The 16,307-nt window shown below is 40.5% G+C and overlaps 1 protein-coding gene across 1 annotated transcript in view; it reads left to right on the plus strand.

Annotated features, from left to right (window-relative positions):
* The window catches only part of msrb3 (methionine sulfoxide reductase B3), a 111,417-nt gene that overhangs the window by 36,254 nt on the left and 58,856 nt on the right, over positions 1-16,307 (plus strand). Inside the window, exons 3-5 of the mRNA XM_068051217.1 lie at positions 4,890-5,013; positions 6,718-6,795; positions 15,400-15,428. Coding sequence (XP_067907318.1) covers positions 4,890-5,013; positions 6,718-6,795; positions 15,400-15,428 — 231 coding nt within the window. The remainder of the gene's footprint in view (positions 1-4,889; positions 5,014-6,717; positions 6,796-15,399; positions 15,429-16,307) is intronic.

Genomic DNA, 16,307 nt, shown 5'->3' on the forward strand with positions numbered 1-16,307 from the left:
GAGAGCTCTGGAAAACATTGAGAGAAAAGCTGGAAAGGAGAAAATGGGGAATTGACTAAACAAATTCTTTTTTCTAAATTAATTCATTGGGCTGAATTTTACACCACCCCAGCAGGTCGGATGGTGGCATGGGGGTGGCGTAAAATTGAGCGGGAGGCCTTCCCCCCCGCCTGCTCCCGCCTATGGCCAACTTTACGGTGGTTGGGTGGAAGAGAAAAACGGCCCACCCGCCCGAGGCCGATCAAGGCACTAAAATGGCCACTTAAGGGCCCTCGCCCACCTCCACGGGTATTTTACCCGTGGCAAGTGGACGTGTTGGGAACTTGAAAGGCAGCCCAGCAATTGCTGCCGGACTTTCCATGCACAGGGGGAGTGCCATGGCAGTAGGGCACAGGGTGCCCGATTGAGGGCTGCCCCACCTCCCAACCCACCCCCGGGACCCAAGACGCCCCCCCCCCACTCCCCAAATGACCACTCTTGCCTCGCCGGGGCGTTCCCGACTCCCTCGGCGAGGCATTAAAAACCTACCTCGGATCCCGGCTCCATGGTATCCTCCTCGGTCGGCTGGGCTGCAGTCCCAGCAGTGGCTACCGCTCTTGGTGGCGCTACTGGGACTAAGAGCTGTCGTCCCGCTGATTGGCCGGCAGCTCACTGAGTTGGGACCTCCTCCCTCAGGCGGGTGCAAGTCCCGTCTCAGGACAGTTAAAGCCCGGGGACCCCGTAAAATGCGGGTCGGATCCCCAGGCTAGGCAGAAGCAGGATCGCCATCAACTTTTAGGTCGGTGGCGAATTCCTGTTTGCCTAACGTAAAATCCAGCCCATTGTCCTTTTGTGTTTTTAAATTTCTACTTTTATTATCTTTATTAATTTGCTTTTAAAACAAATGATAATCTGAGCAAATCCATGTTATTTTATATTGATTAAATGCATTCTGATTTACATCAATTTAAATTAAGGATAGCAGAATGCAATGTTTGTTCCACAAAAAAGGAAGATCTAACAACTTAGAAATGTCGAGGCACAAGTGAGTTTTTAAAGGACACTTTTACTGAATCATTCGTGTATTCCACAGTTTTCCTCGAGTGGTCTGTTTATACAACATGTGCTTTATGTAATAAAGCATTAAAAATTAATTAAGTGTATTATAGGAATAATGCTGTTAATTGCATTTAAATTACAAGATTAGGGCTGACTGTTTTGAATTAGAATTTGATAATGCTGGGATTGTACTTCCAAAGGTAGCTGAAGTTGGTAAATGTTGATGTTCTAAATTATGTTTTCTTAACAGTAGTAAAAAGTTTTCCATCCCTGGATATGAGTACTTGTATTGATTAATGCTGTGGTATTTGATTAATCCTTTTTGTTTTCCATTAAACTTACTGAGTGCTGCAGTTGACATGATCTGCTTGGGCCAGGCAGAGCAGAATTCAACCACGGTTTCGCCTACTGCCTGCTATCCGGTGACCCAATTGGAAAGTGTATATGGGTTGGATGAGAACAGAATTAGACACAACTGTAATGCACACCCACAGATAAATATCCTGACAACACTATTGTCATGATACATGGCCAATCAGAAGAGGCTTTGAAAGGCTGGTGGAATACAAGTAACAGCCAGAGTTATTGCCTTCAGGAGTGCAACGATCAGAAAAAAATAGGGAGAAGATGTCTGAATGAAAAACCTGTCCAGTGGCTTTTAGTTTCAGTGCTAGTCAGTGAAATTGGAATAGACTCATATAAATGATTTGGAGGAAAATGTAGCTGGTCTGATTAGTAAGTTTGCGGACAACACAAAGGTTGGTGGAGTTGCGGATAGTGATGAGGATTGTCAGAAGATACAGATTGGTTGGAGACTTGGGTGGAGAAATGGCAGATGGAGTTTAATCCGGACAAATGTGAGGTAATGAATGTTGGAAGATCTAATGCAGGTGGGAAGTATACAGTAAATGGCAGAACCCTTGGGACTATTGACAGGCAGAGAGATCTGGGCGTACAGGTCCACAGGTCGCTGAAAGTGGCAACGCAGGTGGATAAGGTAGTCAAGAAGGCATATGGCATGCTTGCCTTCATTGATCAGGGCATAGAGTATAAAAATTGGCAAGTCATGCTGCAGCTGTACAGAACTTTAGTTAGGCCACACTTAGAATATTGCGTGCAATTCTGGTCGCCACACTACCAGAAGGACGTGGAGACTTTGGAGAGGGTACAGAAGAAGTTTACCAGGATGTTGCCTGGTCTGGAGGGCATTAGCTATGAGGAGAGGTTGGATAAACTCGGATTGTTTTCACTGGAACGACGGAGGTGGAGGGGTGACATGATAGAGGTTTACAAAGTTATGAGCGGCATGGACAGAGTGGATAGTCAGAAGCTTTTTCCCAGGGTGGAAGAGTCAGTTACTAGGGGACATAGGTTTATGGTGAGAGGGGCAAAGTTTAGAGGGGATGTGCGAGGCAAGTTCTTTACACAGAGGGTGGTGAGTGCCTGGAACTTGCTGCCGGGGGAGGTGGTGGAAGCAGGTACGATAATGACATTTAAGAGGCATCTTGACAAATACATGAATAGGATGGGAATAGAGGGATACCATCCCCGGAAGTGCAGAAGGTTTTAGTTTAGGTAGGCATCAAGATCGGTGCAGGCTTGGAGGGCCGAATGGCCTGTTCCTGTGCTGTACTGTTGTTTGTTCTTTGTTCATGACTAAACTACTCTTTTCAATCTGTTCGTATACCATTCTGTATGCCAGAGTGGCCTAGTAGCACAGCACATTTGTGTTCCAACATGCTTTTTACACTGAGTGATTGAACAATGGACTACACATGTAATTTACCACAGGATGAGCTCTAGATGTTGGTTAAACCCTCCATTATTCAGAGATTGCATACTCCTCTACAAAAATTGCACACTCGGAAGAAAGCCAACCTTTTTTGTTCGTGTTAGTCCTTGGCAGCCAGCTCAAAAGCACCATTGGCCAAAGTCTGTAATATTCCCAAATTAACATAAGCCACAGCTAAAATGAATAAATTTGATATTTTGTAAGATAATGTGTGTTAAAAGAATTTTTGACTGGGGATGACTTGAAAAAATGAGGAATGACAAATCAATCTTCTTTGACTCATCCATTTTCCATAAGCCTTTGTGGAGTTCCTTGGGACATTGTTCTAGATTAGAGGCACGATATATATGAAATTTGTTAGGTAATATTCATGCTTCATTCCTAGCTGTGACAGATGTAATTGGATGGCATTTGATTTTGCAAGGGCTTGACATGTTGATGTCACACAAAATGGAAGAGGATCGTGTTGCTACTTTTGCATGGAGTGTGATTGTTTCAGAGATGACGCTATGACGTTTCCCTACTGGACTAATTGATTATGAGAAGGGGAGAAGTTGGAGAGGAGTATAGTTAAGGGAAATCCAAAACCGATTACAAACTACTGAAAAAAAAAATTAGATTGTTAGGTAAAAGCAAGTTGTAGCTGATAATTGAGATACAAAAATATTGAGCAAATGCATTTGGGGTACAGTTAAAGCAAAACAGTGAACTCCTGCAAGGTGTTGTAATTTAGAAAGGCTCACATTTTGAAGCATCTATTTTTTTCTTATATTCTGCTGCTTACTTTTGTTAAAATAATAAATTGCAATTAATTCTTACAGAATGAATTTATCCATTTGGCACTTGAACCACTAAAGTTAACAAAAGCCCATGGGCACTCTTTTTATTTATTAGCATTATTCTTATTGAATTATGAAATACAAATCCAGCTCACAACATTTGCTGTTAAATTGCCAGCAGAGTCTTAATTTTAAAAGTTTAATTCAAGTAACTCAAATCTGTGTACAATACAATTTATATCGAGTGAACTGCTTCTGGTTAATGCAAACTTTTGGATATTGCCATCACATGCAAATCAAAATATCCCCAATTTTTACATGTTTTGTATGTTTGCATTTTGATATGCTTATTTTTCAGTAAAAGTATTTTAAATTATTGGCAAAGTATTTGTCATTCCTGTAATTGGCATTGTTCTGTGTAGGGTATCATTTGCTCATTGACTTGTAAGTACAAATGTAATTTGCCTGAGCTATTGAGTTTACAACATTGGGAATATATTTGAGCAACATTAGTTAAAGTCACTTTTTTGTGAGTGGAAAAATAGTTGAAACAAGAAGCATCTTATCACTGAAGAGGTGCCTTGCTGTTTTCTTAAATGTAGATACTGCTGTTTTATTCTCCAAGCTGGATAATTTACATTTATCCATTAATGTTACAATCCACTGGGAAGCTCTCTTGGGCCTGCTTGCTCAGAAAAGTCCAATTTTGTGAAGTTTTTTTCAAATTCGCTCGGAGGGAGAACTGGCAAGATGCTGACAGATGATGTCATGACATTGGTAACTCATTTCTGTCTTAATTCCCATAGGAATTGTGAAGGCTGAAATGGTACCATTATATCCATTTCATTCCACCTCGCCATTACACTTTGAACTCATTATTTTGTACCAGTATCTTCAGGGACCAAGGGACACTTATGCACAATGATTTCATAACAAGAAGGTTAAAATAGCCAGCTTTCAACCTGAGTGAACTCCACACGTTAATTTCAGCGTGAAATTGATAGTTTTCCACTATCTGTATAATATTAAGCATCATCATGTACACACAATAAAGGCTTTTGGCTGCAATACATTGTCACTGCTCCACTGGAATCACCTGGCACTTTTGCAGCATTCTTAACTCGTAATTAAAGAAGCAATCAGCTGAATTCAGCATTGCATCAGCGACTAGTTTGGCGATTGGCAAATGAGTGCAGAAGCTGTGCTGTGGCTGTCAGCCAAAGTAATTATTCAGGTTTTAACCTAAAGAGCAGCTTCTCTCATCTCATCTCTCTTTCCAGGTTCATGTAGGGATAAAAAGAGCTGCAAGGTGGTCATCCCAAAGCAGGAATTGAGGAAGCGTTTGACAGCCCAGCAGTACCAGGTGACTCAGGAAAAGGGCACAGAGAGGTACGGCTGGATGGAGTGAGTGAGGCATATCTTAGAAATTGAATCGTACAGCGTCTGTGTTTCAGGTGATAAATGGATGTTAAAGGGACTAATAGGGCGTGCGGTGTGTGCACTTTCAGTCCACACCAAGTTAGTGCCACATGCCATATCAGTTCGGGTAGTCGTCCAGGGTGCTCGCTTATACAAATCCAGGGCCTAAAGCATGGTTCAGGCCCCTTTCAAGTATTTGATTGCACCTGATTTCAGCACATGCCATGCAGGCTGCATCAATTTACTCAAGGAATGCTGGAGGCTGTCACCAAAAAGGTATGTGGAGCTAGAAGAAGCAGGAGTGCTTCTTTTGGCTCGACGTTAAAATAGTGGATCTCTGGCAACCATTGCTCACCCTCTCACAATCTTCTCTTTCTCCTCCCCCCCCCCCCCCAAACCCAACAGTTGACTCATCCTTAACTGGCTGATCTTCATCTTATATGTGACCAGCAAGCTGCCTCTTGGTGCATGATTGTCCTCCCTAGTATGCCTTTTGCATCCTGATGATGCAGGAGGACAAATTTTGCATGAGCCTCTCGCTCATCAGTTTTGACGCAGCAGTTCACAGTTGCTGCTGAGTTTGTGCGCAAACCTATTCCATGGCTCTTCTACTATATTTAAAACACCTTCTATAATTTTTAACCTCTCACTTCATTGCAATAAGTCATTTAGATGGAGTAACTAAGTGTATTGCCTTTGCTGATGTGATTAATAACAAAACCTTGTGGGATTTTTTGCTTTCGTTGTTTCACTTTACGACAGTACATGAGGCAACAAAGTAGTAGTCTGAGGGCAGATTATTTCTTTGGAAGTTTCTCTCCAGATACTAGAGTAAGCTAAACACTGAGGGAAATAGACCACTGCCAATGTGCAGTTTGAAGTTGGTCATTGTGTGTTCAGACATTTGGCTGCCAAAAGAAGGTGGTGTAATTAAGCCCATTTTTGAAGCACATGTGGAGAAAGTATTTATTGGCTCATTTGCAGTTGGAATGTCAAAAATGTTCAATAACTACCCTCACATGTCTGTAGTCCTTGGAACCTAGCCCTCAGTGCTGTTTTTTTAAAAACAAATTCTCGCCCCTTCCAAGGCTGTATTTAGTGAAAACGTTGAGTGTCTCAGCTGATTATAGTGCCGAGTTGACATGCCAAGGCTAACTGTTTTATCTAGTTTATACATTGGACCCTCAAGAGGTATTCAAGTACCTCTAATCCAAATTTATTAATGATGTAACGGCGTGTTTCCATTCATGCCCTGCAAAATGCTCTTTACCACACATGGGGTCCCAGTTAATAGGTTCACTTTCTTCCTGTCACAATATACTGTTTGAATTTACTGAATGTGAGTCATCGGCTTAGAAACTCCAGAAGTGCGTTGGCAGCAGACCTTAACCTCTATTCCTGAGCTCTGAGCCAAATCACATTCTGTTATGTACCAAACTAACAGAATGATTCAGCATGTACAAATGCCCAGAGATCATCAGTCATCCTTTAAAATCCTGTTTGCAAAAACGGAAACTAGTTGTGGGGGTGGGGGGGGGGGGGGCGGGGGGCGGGGGGGGGGGGTGTGGGGAAGAGGGTGAAGGAATAATATACAGCTTTGTCATTGAAACATATATAGTTAGTTGCTTTATTGCACAAAAAATAATGCATTGAATCATGTAAATTGTAAAGCAACATTTTCTCTTACAGTGCTTTTACAGGAGAGTACACATTACACAAAGATAAAGGGACCTACAATTGTGTTGTTTGTGGGACTCCCCTTTTTACGTGAGTATAAAAATGACATGTCAATAATGTGCAGATTGGTCATTAAAATCTTGTGCCAAGTATGCACCGAATGATTTAAACAATTATATAAAAATGTGATGCAACCATTGGGGTTTGTTATTACACTCCAATCCTGTTTCCAAGTTGCTGCCTACAATCCTTATGCAACTGAAGTTCATAACAAGGCGCCTTGGAGGAGGGGCAAGCAAAAGAATAACTACAAGACCCCAAAATTACCATAAACTTTAAAAGCTAAATAAAAACAGATGGCAGGATGCAGTGTTTAGCATAGTAAAGCTCCTTCTACTCATCAAATGTATTGAGTGGTTGAAAAGGAATGTTGTGGATTGATAATAAAACTCTCTGTCCAGATTACCACTGTTACCCCTTTAAACATTCAGGGTTCTGCAGCAACTTTGTTGATATTGAAGGTCATCTGGATTTAATAAACTTTAGAAGTTTTTCATTTATGGTATGATTGCCTCTTGGCTATTAGCTTTTAGCTGCAGTAAGTGTATTTTTTTTTTACAAGTATTTAGCAATTCTGCTGATCAAATCCATTAATGAAATAATCAATGGGGTGCATTTTTCTTTTTGAGTTGAATATTTCTGACTTGATAGGATACGTTGTCTTTGCTGGTACATTGCTTTTCTTATTTACTTGTTACATTTAGGGGCCAAGACTTTTTTTTATTGTCAATCATCCTGTTATACATTAGAAAACCAGTTTCTCCAGTCCCTGAGGGTGTGATCTGGATCACAACTGATTACTTCTGCAAGGTTCCTTACACTTTCAGACCACATAGAACACTGCACAGGATAAGTTATTGCACATGAATCAAGGAGATGACAGACGAGCCTAATGAAGTATCCTACACCAGTTTTTTTTTTTAAGTTGTATCATTCAAGACTGAGATTTCTGCAAAAGTGGTAGTTGTGTAGATTACATTAATATTTCAGTGAGTCCTGTTTTGTGAAACATTTTGAAGACTCTTTCAAAACTATCAACAGCGACAACATACATTTTATAAAGAGCCTTTAATGTAGTAAAACATCCCCAGGTGTTTCACAGGACTGTTTCAAACAAAATTTGACACTGAGCTTCATCAGGAGATATTAGGACAAATGACCAAAGCTTGGTCAAAGAGATAGGTTTGAAGGAGCATCTTACAGGTGGGAAGAGAGAGGTGGAGAGATTTTGGGAAGGTGATTCCAGAGTTTAGGGCTAGGCATTTGAAGGCATTGCTGCCAATGGAGCAATTAAAATTGGGGATGCAAAATAGGCCAGAATTGGAGGAGTGCAGAGCTTTGAGAGGGTTGTAGGGCTGGAAGAGATTATAGAGATAGAGAGGGGTGAGGACTTGGAAGGATTTGAAAACAAGATTGAGAATTTTAAAGTTGACACGTTGTCAGACCGGAAGCCAATGTAGATCAGCAAGCCCATGAGCGAATGGGACTTGGTGGGAGTTAGGATGTCGGCAGCAGAATTTTGAATAAGCTTAATTTTAACAACTTACATTTATCCTAATATATTAGTCATAAAACTCTAACCCTATGCATGGTATAATTTGGCTGATATATACTAATATGTTGTTTTCAAGTAATTGTTGACCAAAACTCAGAAAAATGGCAATTCTTGTTTTACTGTCCTTCTGTATGTATATTTATTAATCTCACAGCAAGCAATAGACATGCACATGCACTTTGACAGTGGTTCTCGAAGTGTGGTCCACGGGCTGGTCCAACACGCAAGTAACTGACATGTAAGACTACGGCCGAGGCCACATGAGAGAACAAGCCAGAATCTCATCCCCGCCACTTGTGTGACGTCACACAATCAGACCAGCTTTCACGTGTGTGGCACAAGTCATCATAAATGCGAGCAATAACATTGTAGTTTTATAAGCAAGATTTATGTTGCTGTTACAACATACAATTGGATTTTCAACACTTGTGGGGCTGAAAACAAGACTGAATGTGGAGCCTGACGTGAGACTGAAGCTCTCCGTCTTCGAACCAGACATCATTTCATTGGTATCTCATCAAAAGCAGCACCATTCTTCCCATTAATTTTGAGTTTTTGCGGTGACAAGCAAAACAATGGGGTAGGACTGGTAAGTGGTCCATAGGGTCTTTTGCCCTGCCGAAGTTGTCCGCGGATGAAAATGTTTGAGAACCACTGCACTATGATGGCCATTATTGTTAGAAAATCAGTATTACCACCTAAAATAAAAAAAACGATTTATATATTATGTCAAGGTGATAAAAGGCAGTAATCTTGTTTTGGTATTTCAATAGTAATTATAAATTGCCCACCCTTCTCATTTGATGATCCCATGTACTATCTCAAATTCCTATCTGATTTCTTTTCAATATTCTCAGATATTCATTGTTCCAAACCATCATTATACTTCATACTATCCAGATCCAGCTGGGTCTGTGTAACAGAAAAATCATGCAGGCCATGAATCCGGCTCAGTTACCTCCATAGTCAAATTACTGATCTGTGCTCACATCATGAAAATTTCAAAATGTTACTCGACTTACTCTTGGTTAACTATTAATATTGCAATATGGAAACCACTCTCGCTCAATTAAATTTGGATACAACAAACTTCCAAAGATATTCCCCTAACCATTAGATCAATCATAGTGGCTATTTTATGTGTTCCAAATGTTGGCAAACAAACTGGAGATTTTAGTGGTCTTCAGGCTGGAATATTCCAATTTCTCCATTCCTCACATCATGGTTTTAGGATAACTAATGCCACTATCATTCCATTTTTTTAATGTGTAAAATGCATACTGTAATGTTTATTTGGTTGAGAACAGCACATTTTTCTGTTAGATTGTATATGTTTAATGCTTGTATTTGTAGACTGTTTTAAAGTCAGTAATTATCTATTATTCTTTCCATTACCAACCTTACCAACCACTTATGATTATCCAAGAACAAGTCAAAACAAACTCAAATCACTATCTTAGATCCTGTCACTTGGGATAAGACAAGGTTCTAAATATCGCAAATAGGGAGGAGATTAGATAGAAATAGCTACACAAAGACAAAAAATTAATGGACTTTTTTCCATAATTGATTGAAATTTGTTACAGAATATTTGTCATAATTGCAAATCTACATCCAGTAGCCATAGTAGTCAAAGAAGGTTGTGGTCCCACTTAGAGATGAAGGTAGCCATTTTTGACTTGAGAGTGAGGGACTTCGAGCATTTTTATAGAGAGGAAGATGAACGAGAGACTAGGAGTACCTGTGGTAGATCCACTACTGCAGATACATATTCAAAAGAAAACTGTATTCAAATGTTAATAGGACTAAACATAGAAAAGTCACCAGGTTGAGATGGAATGCATATCAAAATGCTGAAAGATGGGGAGAAGTTGAAAAAAAGCAGTAACCATAGTTTTTCAAAATGGGAATTGAGTTAGTTGGTCTTAATGTCATTGATAAACGTCTAGAGTTTGTAAGACGGACTAAAATTAATGAAAACTTATTTTTTTTAAAAGGCTGATCAGGAACAAACAGCATAAATTTGTAAAGATTGTGTTTAACAAGCTTCATTGCCTTTATGAGTGAATTACAGAGGATATAGATAAAGGAAATAAAGCAGTTGTTGAATACTTGGATTTTCAGAAGATGTTAGATAAAGTGCTACATAGGAAACCAAGGAACATAGTATTACAGGGTATGTTGATGCATGTATAGAGGGATGCCAGAGAGAAAGAAGAAAATAGGGATAAAAGAGTGCTTTTCAAGCTAATAGGATGCAGGTAGTGATGTGCCCCAGAGTCCTATGCTTGGATTTATTTTGCTTTCAACTTATAGAAAGATTTGGACATAATGGCATATAAAAAGGATTTTCATCTAATACCACGGTATCAGTTAGGCATGAGTCAAAACTTTGCTCTTAATGCCAAAATAGGAGGCATTGCAGACTGTGAAAGAGAATGTAGTTTAGAAGTTAATGAAGTAAACAGTTTGTGGCAGCTGCAGTTTAATACAGAGAACTGTGCGGCATTTTGCGAAAAGGACCATGAGAGGAATTATACCGTAAACAGTAAGGGGCTAAAATTCTAGTAACTGGGATGGTAGAATGCAGATGCATCATGTGCCAGGGGGCAGAATTTTAGGGTGTAACCTTGATGTGCTGTATTTACACCCCATTTAAAAAGCACTCCAAATTCTAAGAGTCATTTGCCCCTCTCACCTACACACAGGAAACCCCACAGATTGCTTCATTTAAGCACCCCTTGCATCCAATGGAACACATATTTAGTTATAAGATGGTGGGAATGTCCTTTCAGGGCCTGTAGGCTTGCACTAGGAAGAGGTCCAGTTAGGTCCATATGCTCCCTTAAGGAGGATTTTGCAACACCAACTAAATGTATTTATATAGTGCTTTTAACATAGGAAAACATCCCATGCATTTCAGAGGTGTAAAAGGGAGAAAAAGTGGATGCCAAGCTGAAGGAGAAAATACTAGGATAGATGACTAAAAGCTTGTTCAAAGAGACAGGGCTTAGTAGCCTTAAATGGCAGAGAGGGAGGTGGAGAAGTGCAGTGGTTTAGGAAATGATTTTCGGAGACTGGGACGTGGACTGTCACCACGTTGGGGTGGGGGGAGGTGGTGGTGGGGAGATCCATATTTTGTGAGAAAGAGTTCTACCTCAATATTAAGGGACTGAAATTCTGGTAGCATTCCAAAACTCTTCCACTCACCATTTGGCATATACATTGTTTAGATGTCTGATTCTGAATTGTGATTTAGCAAATTTAAAAAAAAATCAGATTCAGAACATGCATGCTATATTTGAGTTCTCTCCTGAGAATTTGGTTTTATTTCAGCATTTTCCTGGTGTTGTCTTCCAACTTGAATATATACTCTACCAGAAAATCTTGCTTCAGCAGATATGCAATTGTATGGCTTGTTGCACCCTGTGACCGTGAAACATTTGTTCCAATTCCCTTAAAAATACAGCACTTGAGGAAACGGGCGACTTTATCACATCGTAAGTGGAGATGCAATAAAATTGTGGTAAAGTCAGACTTTTGGAAATTAATCCTGTTATTCTTTTTGCTCCATTTAAGAAAAACTTGGTTATAGCTCAATATTTACTTGAAGTACTATTATAACCTTTAAATGCACTCCAGTTCTCCCTGTTACTGAGGGGGAAAAAGGTTAATGCCTCATTCTCAGGTAGTTTAATACATTTTATTGAAAGGTCTTTATGCATGTAACATCCTCTAACTGGACTCCTGCTGAGCAACTCTTGTATCTTGCTGTGGCAGCTGTGGACAGATATACAACTGAGCGTTAATGTGTGATATAAATCTGACCAGAGCATGCTCACTAATTGGTTCGAGAGTTTCATACAGACAATGCTGTCTTGTAACAGCTTGCACGGATAGGCCTAGTCTGAGGGTTAATTCTGCTTGACAGCACATCAGCAGCATCTTGAGTGTAATTACCCAACAGCAGTTTTCCCACAGCTGAATGGAGAGCTTCAAAGGCCCCTGAATTTACAGCTAGTATTAACTTATATCTGAAACATGATGTTCCCACAAGGACAGAATTTTTTCCTTTTAAAATGTATAAATTGCCTGGTCAGATAACTATGCAACAAATAGCGAGAAGGAATTGCATCTGGCTTTGAGCTACTCAGTTTTAAGATTCAGAAAATTCTTGTATACTTACTAATTAGCCATTTTTCAGAGTGTCCATGGTTATAATATGATTTAACCTGCAATTCACTAATGTATGAAAACAACAACAAATAAATTGATTAAAATTATTAGATCTTCCAGGAGTGCAGATAACAAATATAAAACAATTGTATAGTGAATGAGTGAAGGTAATAACTAAATCAAGTTTAAACAAGATTAGAATATAAAGAAAATACTTGCATCGAACAGCCTTGAATTTGCTTTTTTTCGTAACAGCCAGTCACGCTTTGAAACTTTTGACCAAGATTTTGAGAGCAATCCGGTGGTGGTAATATAGGTTATTCAAATCATCTAAGCTTCTCTTTTTAAGTGTTTTTTCTTGTCATTTTCCTTCTTCCCCCTTTCTCTTTAAGATATTGTCATGTTAACTTTTGCTGGGATACAGTTCCACGGGCTTAAAACACCCTCTGGTACCTCAATTGAGACATTTTTCACATGTGATTCCAGACAGTAGTGTTGACTGGCTATTTGACTTGCAGTGGCGTCATGACTGAGTCACTCATAATTTTCATCTGACATCTCCACAAGTAGCTTTCCAGTAGGGATTCATTTGGAAATGAATCAAGAATGGGAATCCTGGCTTATTTTTCTCTCTCCACTCTTGAGGCACTATTGGAAGCTGTAGTATCTCCTAACTACTACTGAGGGTGAGATCAGCTAAGCATTAACACAAACCTGGAATATTTGGCTTGTGTGGCTCAGCTACACACTTTGTCAACTGATAAGCTAAAGTCCTAGCTGAGGCCAGCATTTTCACTTCACACAAGACGTTGGGCTGAATTTTTAGGTGGAAGACATGGAATTTCATGCTGCTGGCTGGCATGCTGGTTCCTAAGCTCCATACCGCCCCCGGCTGTTATCCCGGAGATAGGATTGGGGGGCGGGGGTGGTGGAAGAGCTACCCACTTACAAGCAGCAGGTAGACAATTGAGCCACTTAAAGGCCTCTTAAGGCCTATTGCCGGAGGTGGCCACCTGGTGGCAGACCTTGGGGGGCCAGGGCTCCAGGTAGGCTTAGAGGGCCCCCCTGCCTGTCTGGCTTCAACTGCGACTACAGGTCGCCCTGTGGAAGGCTCCCCCACCCCCACTCCACAATGGTAGCCCAGCTGCTGAGGCTATTTTTAAAAGTAGAGTTTCAAAAAAAGTTGGAGAGAGGGTGCCCTCTCACTTACTTGGAAAGGTCAGCTTCTGCTCATTCAGTGTTTCAGGGCCTCCTATAGGCCCTCCAATTTTGAGTTGGACAGTGAGCCTGCTCTCTGACTGCTAATTGGCCAATTGAGGGAAAATCACAGCCCAGTGACTGTTCCCCACACAGTGTGGGCTTCTGACTCCCATTTGACCATGATGATGGGATCCCCAAGCCTGTGGGGAAAATCCTGACCTTTATTTCTTTTCCATGCCTTTTAACTAATCCATGGTTCAACATGCCATTATGGCATGGAAATCTTTGCAGATCTTCTCATACTTACAACATTAAGCTACCACTGGTGGTCTAGCTGCAAAAGGCATCTCTTGGTTTATGCGGTACTAAGTCACAAAGACAAGAAAATCACGGGTTCAATTCCCCATCTGAATTAGCTGATCTAAGCTGAGATGGAAATAGATGCAGCACAATTAGAAACATAAGGCTGAATTTTATTCCGGCGACGGGGGTCCTCGCAGCAGGCCATAAGGTGGGGGAGAACCAATGCGAGATGCCAATTAACTGCCCACCATCAGGACTGCCATCCCCGAGCTTCTGCCTCCAAAAATTTCCGGTTGATCGGAGGGCCAGCAGCTCTGCAGTACTGACAGAACCACGAGGAGCGGTGGCCACTACAAAATCGAGGTGAAAGTGGGAAGAGGCCCTTAAGTGGCCACTTAAGGGCCTCTATTGGCCTGGGGTGGGAACAGCACCCCCTGTCATTTTGTTTGCCCTCCCCCGCCTCTGTGCCCACTTCCAAGGGCAGCTCAAAATTCTGCCTGTAGAAATATTTACAGCAAAGGAGGAGGCCATTTGGTCCATTGTGTCGGTTGAAAAAGTGTTATCCAGCCTAATCCCACCTTCCAGCTCTTGATTTGTAGCCCTGGACTTTACGGCAGCTCAAGTGCATATCCAAGTGTTTTTTAAAATGTGATGAGAATTTCTGCCTCCACCACCCTTTGAAGCAGTGAGTTACAGAACCCCACCATCCTCTGGGTGAAAGAATGACTCCTCAACTTCCCCCTAATCCTTCTACCAATTACTTTAAATCTATGCCCCCTGGTATTGATCTCTCTGCTAACCTCCCCTTCCTGTCCACTTTTTCTAGGCCCCTCATAATTTTATACTCCTCAATTAAATGTCCCCACAGCCTCCACTGTTCCAAAGCAAAGAACCCCAGCTTATCCAATCTTTCCTCCTAACTAAAAATCTCCATTCCTGGCAACATCCTTGTAAATTCTCTCTGTACCCTCTTTATTGGGCACTGACTCCTTGCTAATAAAAGGAAAGCAGTATTTCCACTCCTGATTCTTATCTGTTGACCCTTGTTAGAAAGTGTATGTTTGTTGTCATTGAATGAGGATAGGATGGGTTAGATTATGATACCCTCTATACTCACTGCCTAAACCACTTAGGATGAGGGTAAGGAGAGGAGAATTTAAAGAAAAGCTTCCAAACAAATTGTCTACTGAGTATTTGGAATGTGTTCTATCATAGCAAGGAACCTGCACCACTCCATATTCCACCAAGAATGCTAACAAGCAAGGGCTTGATCCAAAATGAATAGGTGTTAATATAAAATTGAAAATATATTTACTTTCCGCTATAGAACTCATACAACTACAATGTACACATTTTGAAAACATCAATCTTTGCAAATAAAGAAATCTTTCATTTTATAGGTCAACAACCAAGTTTGACTCTGGATCAGGTATGTATAGTTTTTGAAGCTCAGTAAGCCATAGTTAATTTATTTCTTGTATCTAAATTAAATGCATTTTGAAAATTTAAATCAAAAAGTTATCAATGTTTTTGGCTAAACTTCAAAGCATGGAATTTTCACTTGTATGGAATTGGGGGCACATGTTTAGTGTGAGCACAACTTCCATTGTACAATATCATTTATATGCTATGTCTAAGATTATCTATTTTAACGTGAGTCAAAACAGCTGTTGTATGGTAATAAGAACCCAAATTTCCTGGGGTCCTGCTCCACTGCCAGAAGAGCATAACTGGCCCCAGTTTGGGGAATTTCAGAGTGGCATCTTTCTGACACGTGAAAAATGACTTTGAGCAAGATTTCAGAGAGTGACTGATATCCATATAGTCATATTCCAGCAAGGGATTGACATCTTCAGGAAAGATAGGAAAGAATTGACCAAAAAACCATGGTAAATCCTTAATCTATTTGGGTTATTTTGTTCAGTTTGTTACGACCCGGTGAGAAAGGGGCCGAGGGTTCCCTCTCAGCCTTCACCTAGTTTTACTGTAACAGGGTTTAATTTTAAATACTTTTTTTTAGCTCCCCCTTAGTGAATCCTTATTCATTAACTTCCAATTATAAGGCAAATAAACTAACCAAACAGTTTTTCTTAGGTTTAAAGGAAAAAGGTTGAAATTTATTAAAAGCTTGAACTCTAATTCGGTCAACGCCTATGGATACGCGACCCGCTCACGCTAACATGCATGCGTGATACACACATGCAGATAGAGACTGAAAAATAAAGTGGAAAAGGTTGAGGCAATATCTGAAAATGGTTTTGGTTACTGTTCTTCGCGCTCGCAGTAGAGTCCTTGATTGTAGGTAGGA

The sequence above is a fragment of the Heterodontus francisci genome, chromosome 18, assembly GCF_036365525.1.
Source record: "Heterodontus francisci isolate sHetFra1 chromosome 18, sHetFra1.hap1, whole genome shotgun sequence".
In the NCBI taxonomy this organism is placed as follows: Eukaryota; Metazoa; Chordata; class Chondrichthyes; order Heterodontiformes; family Heterodontidae; genus Heterodontus; species Heterodontus francisci.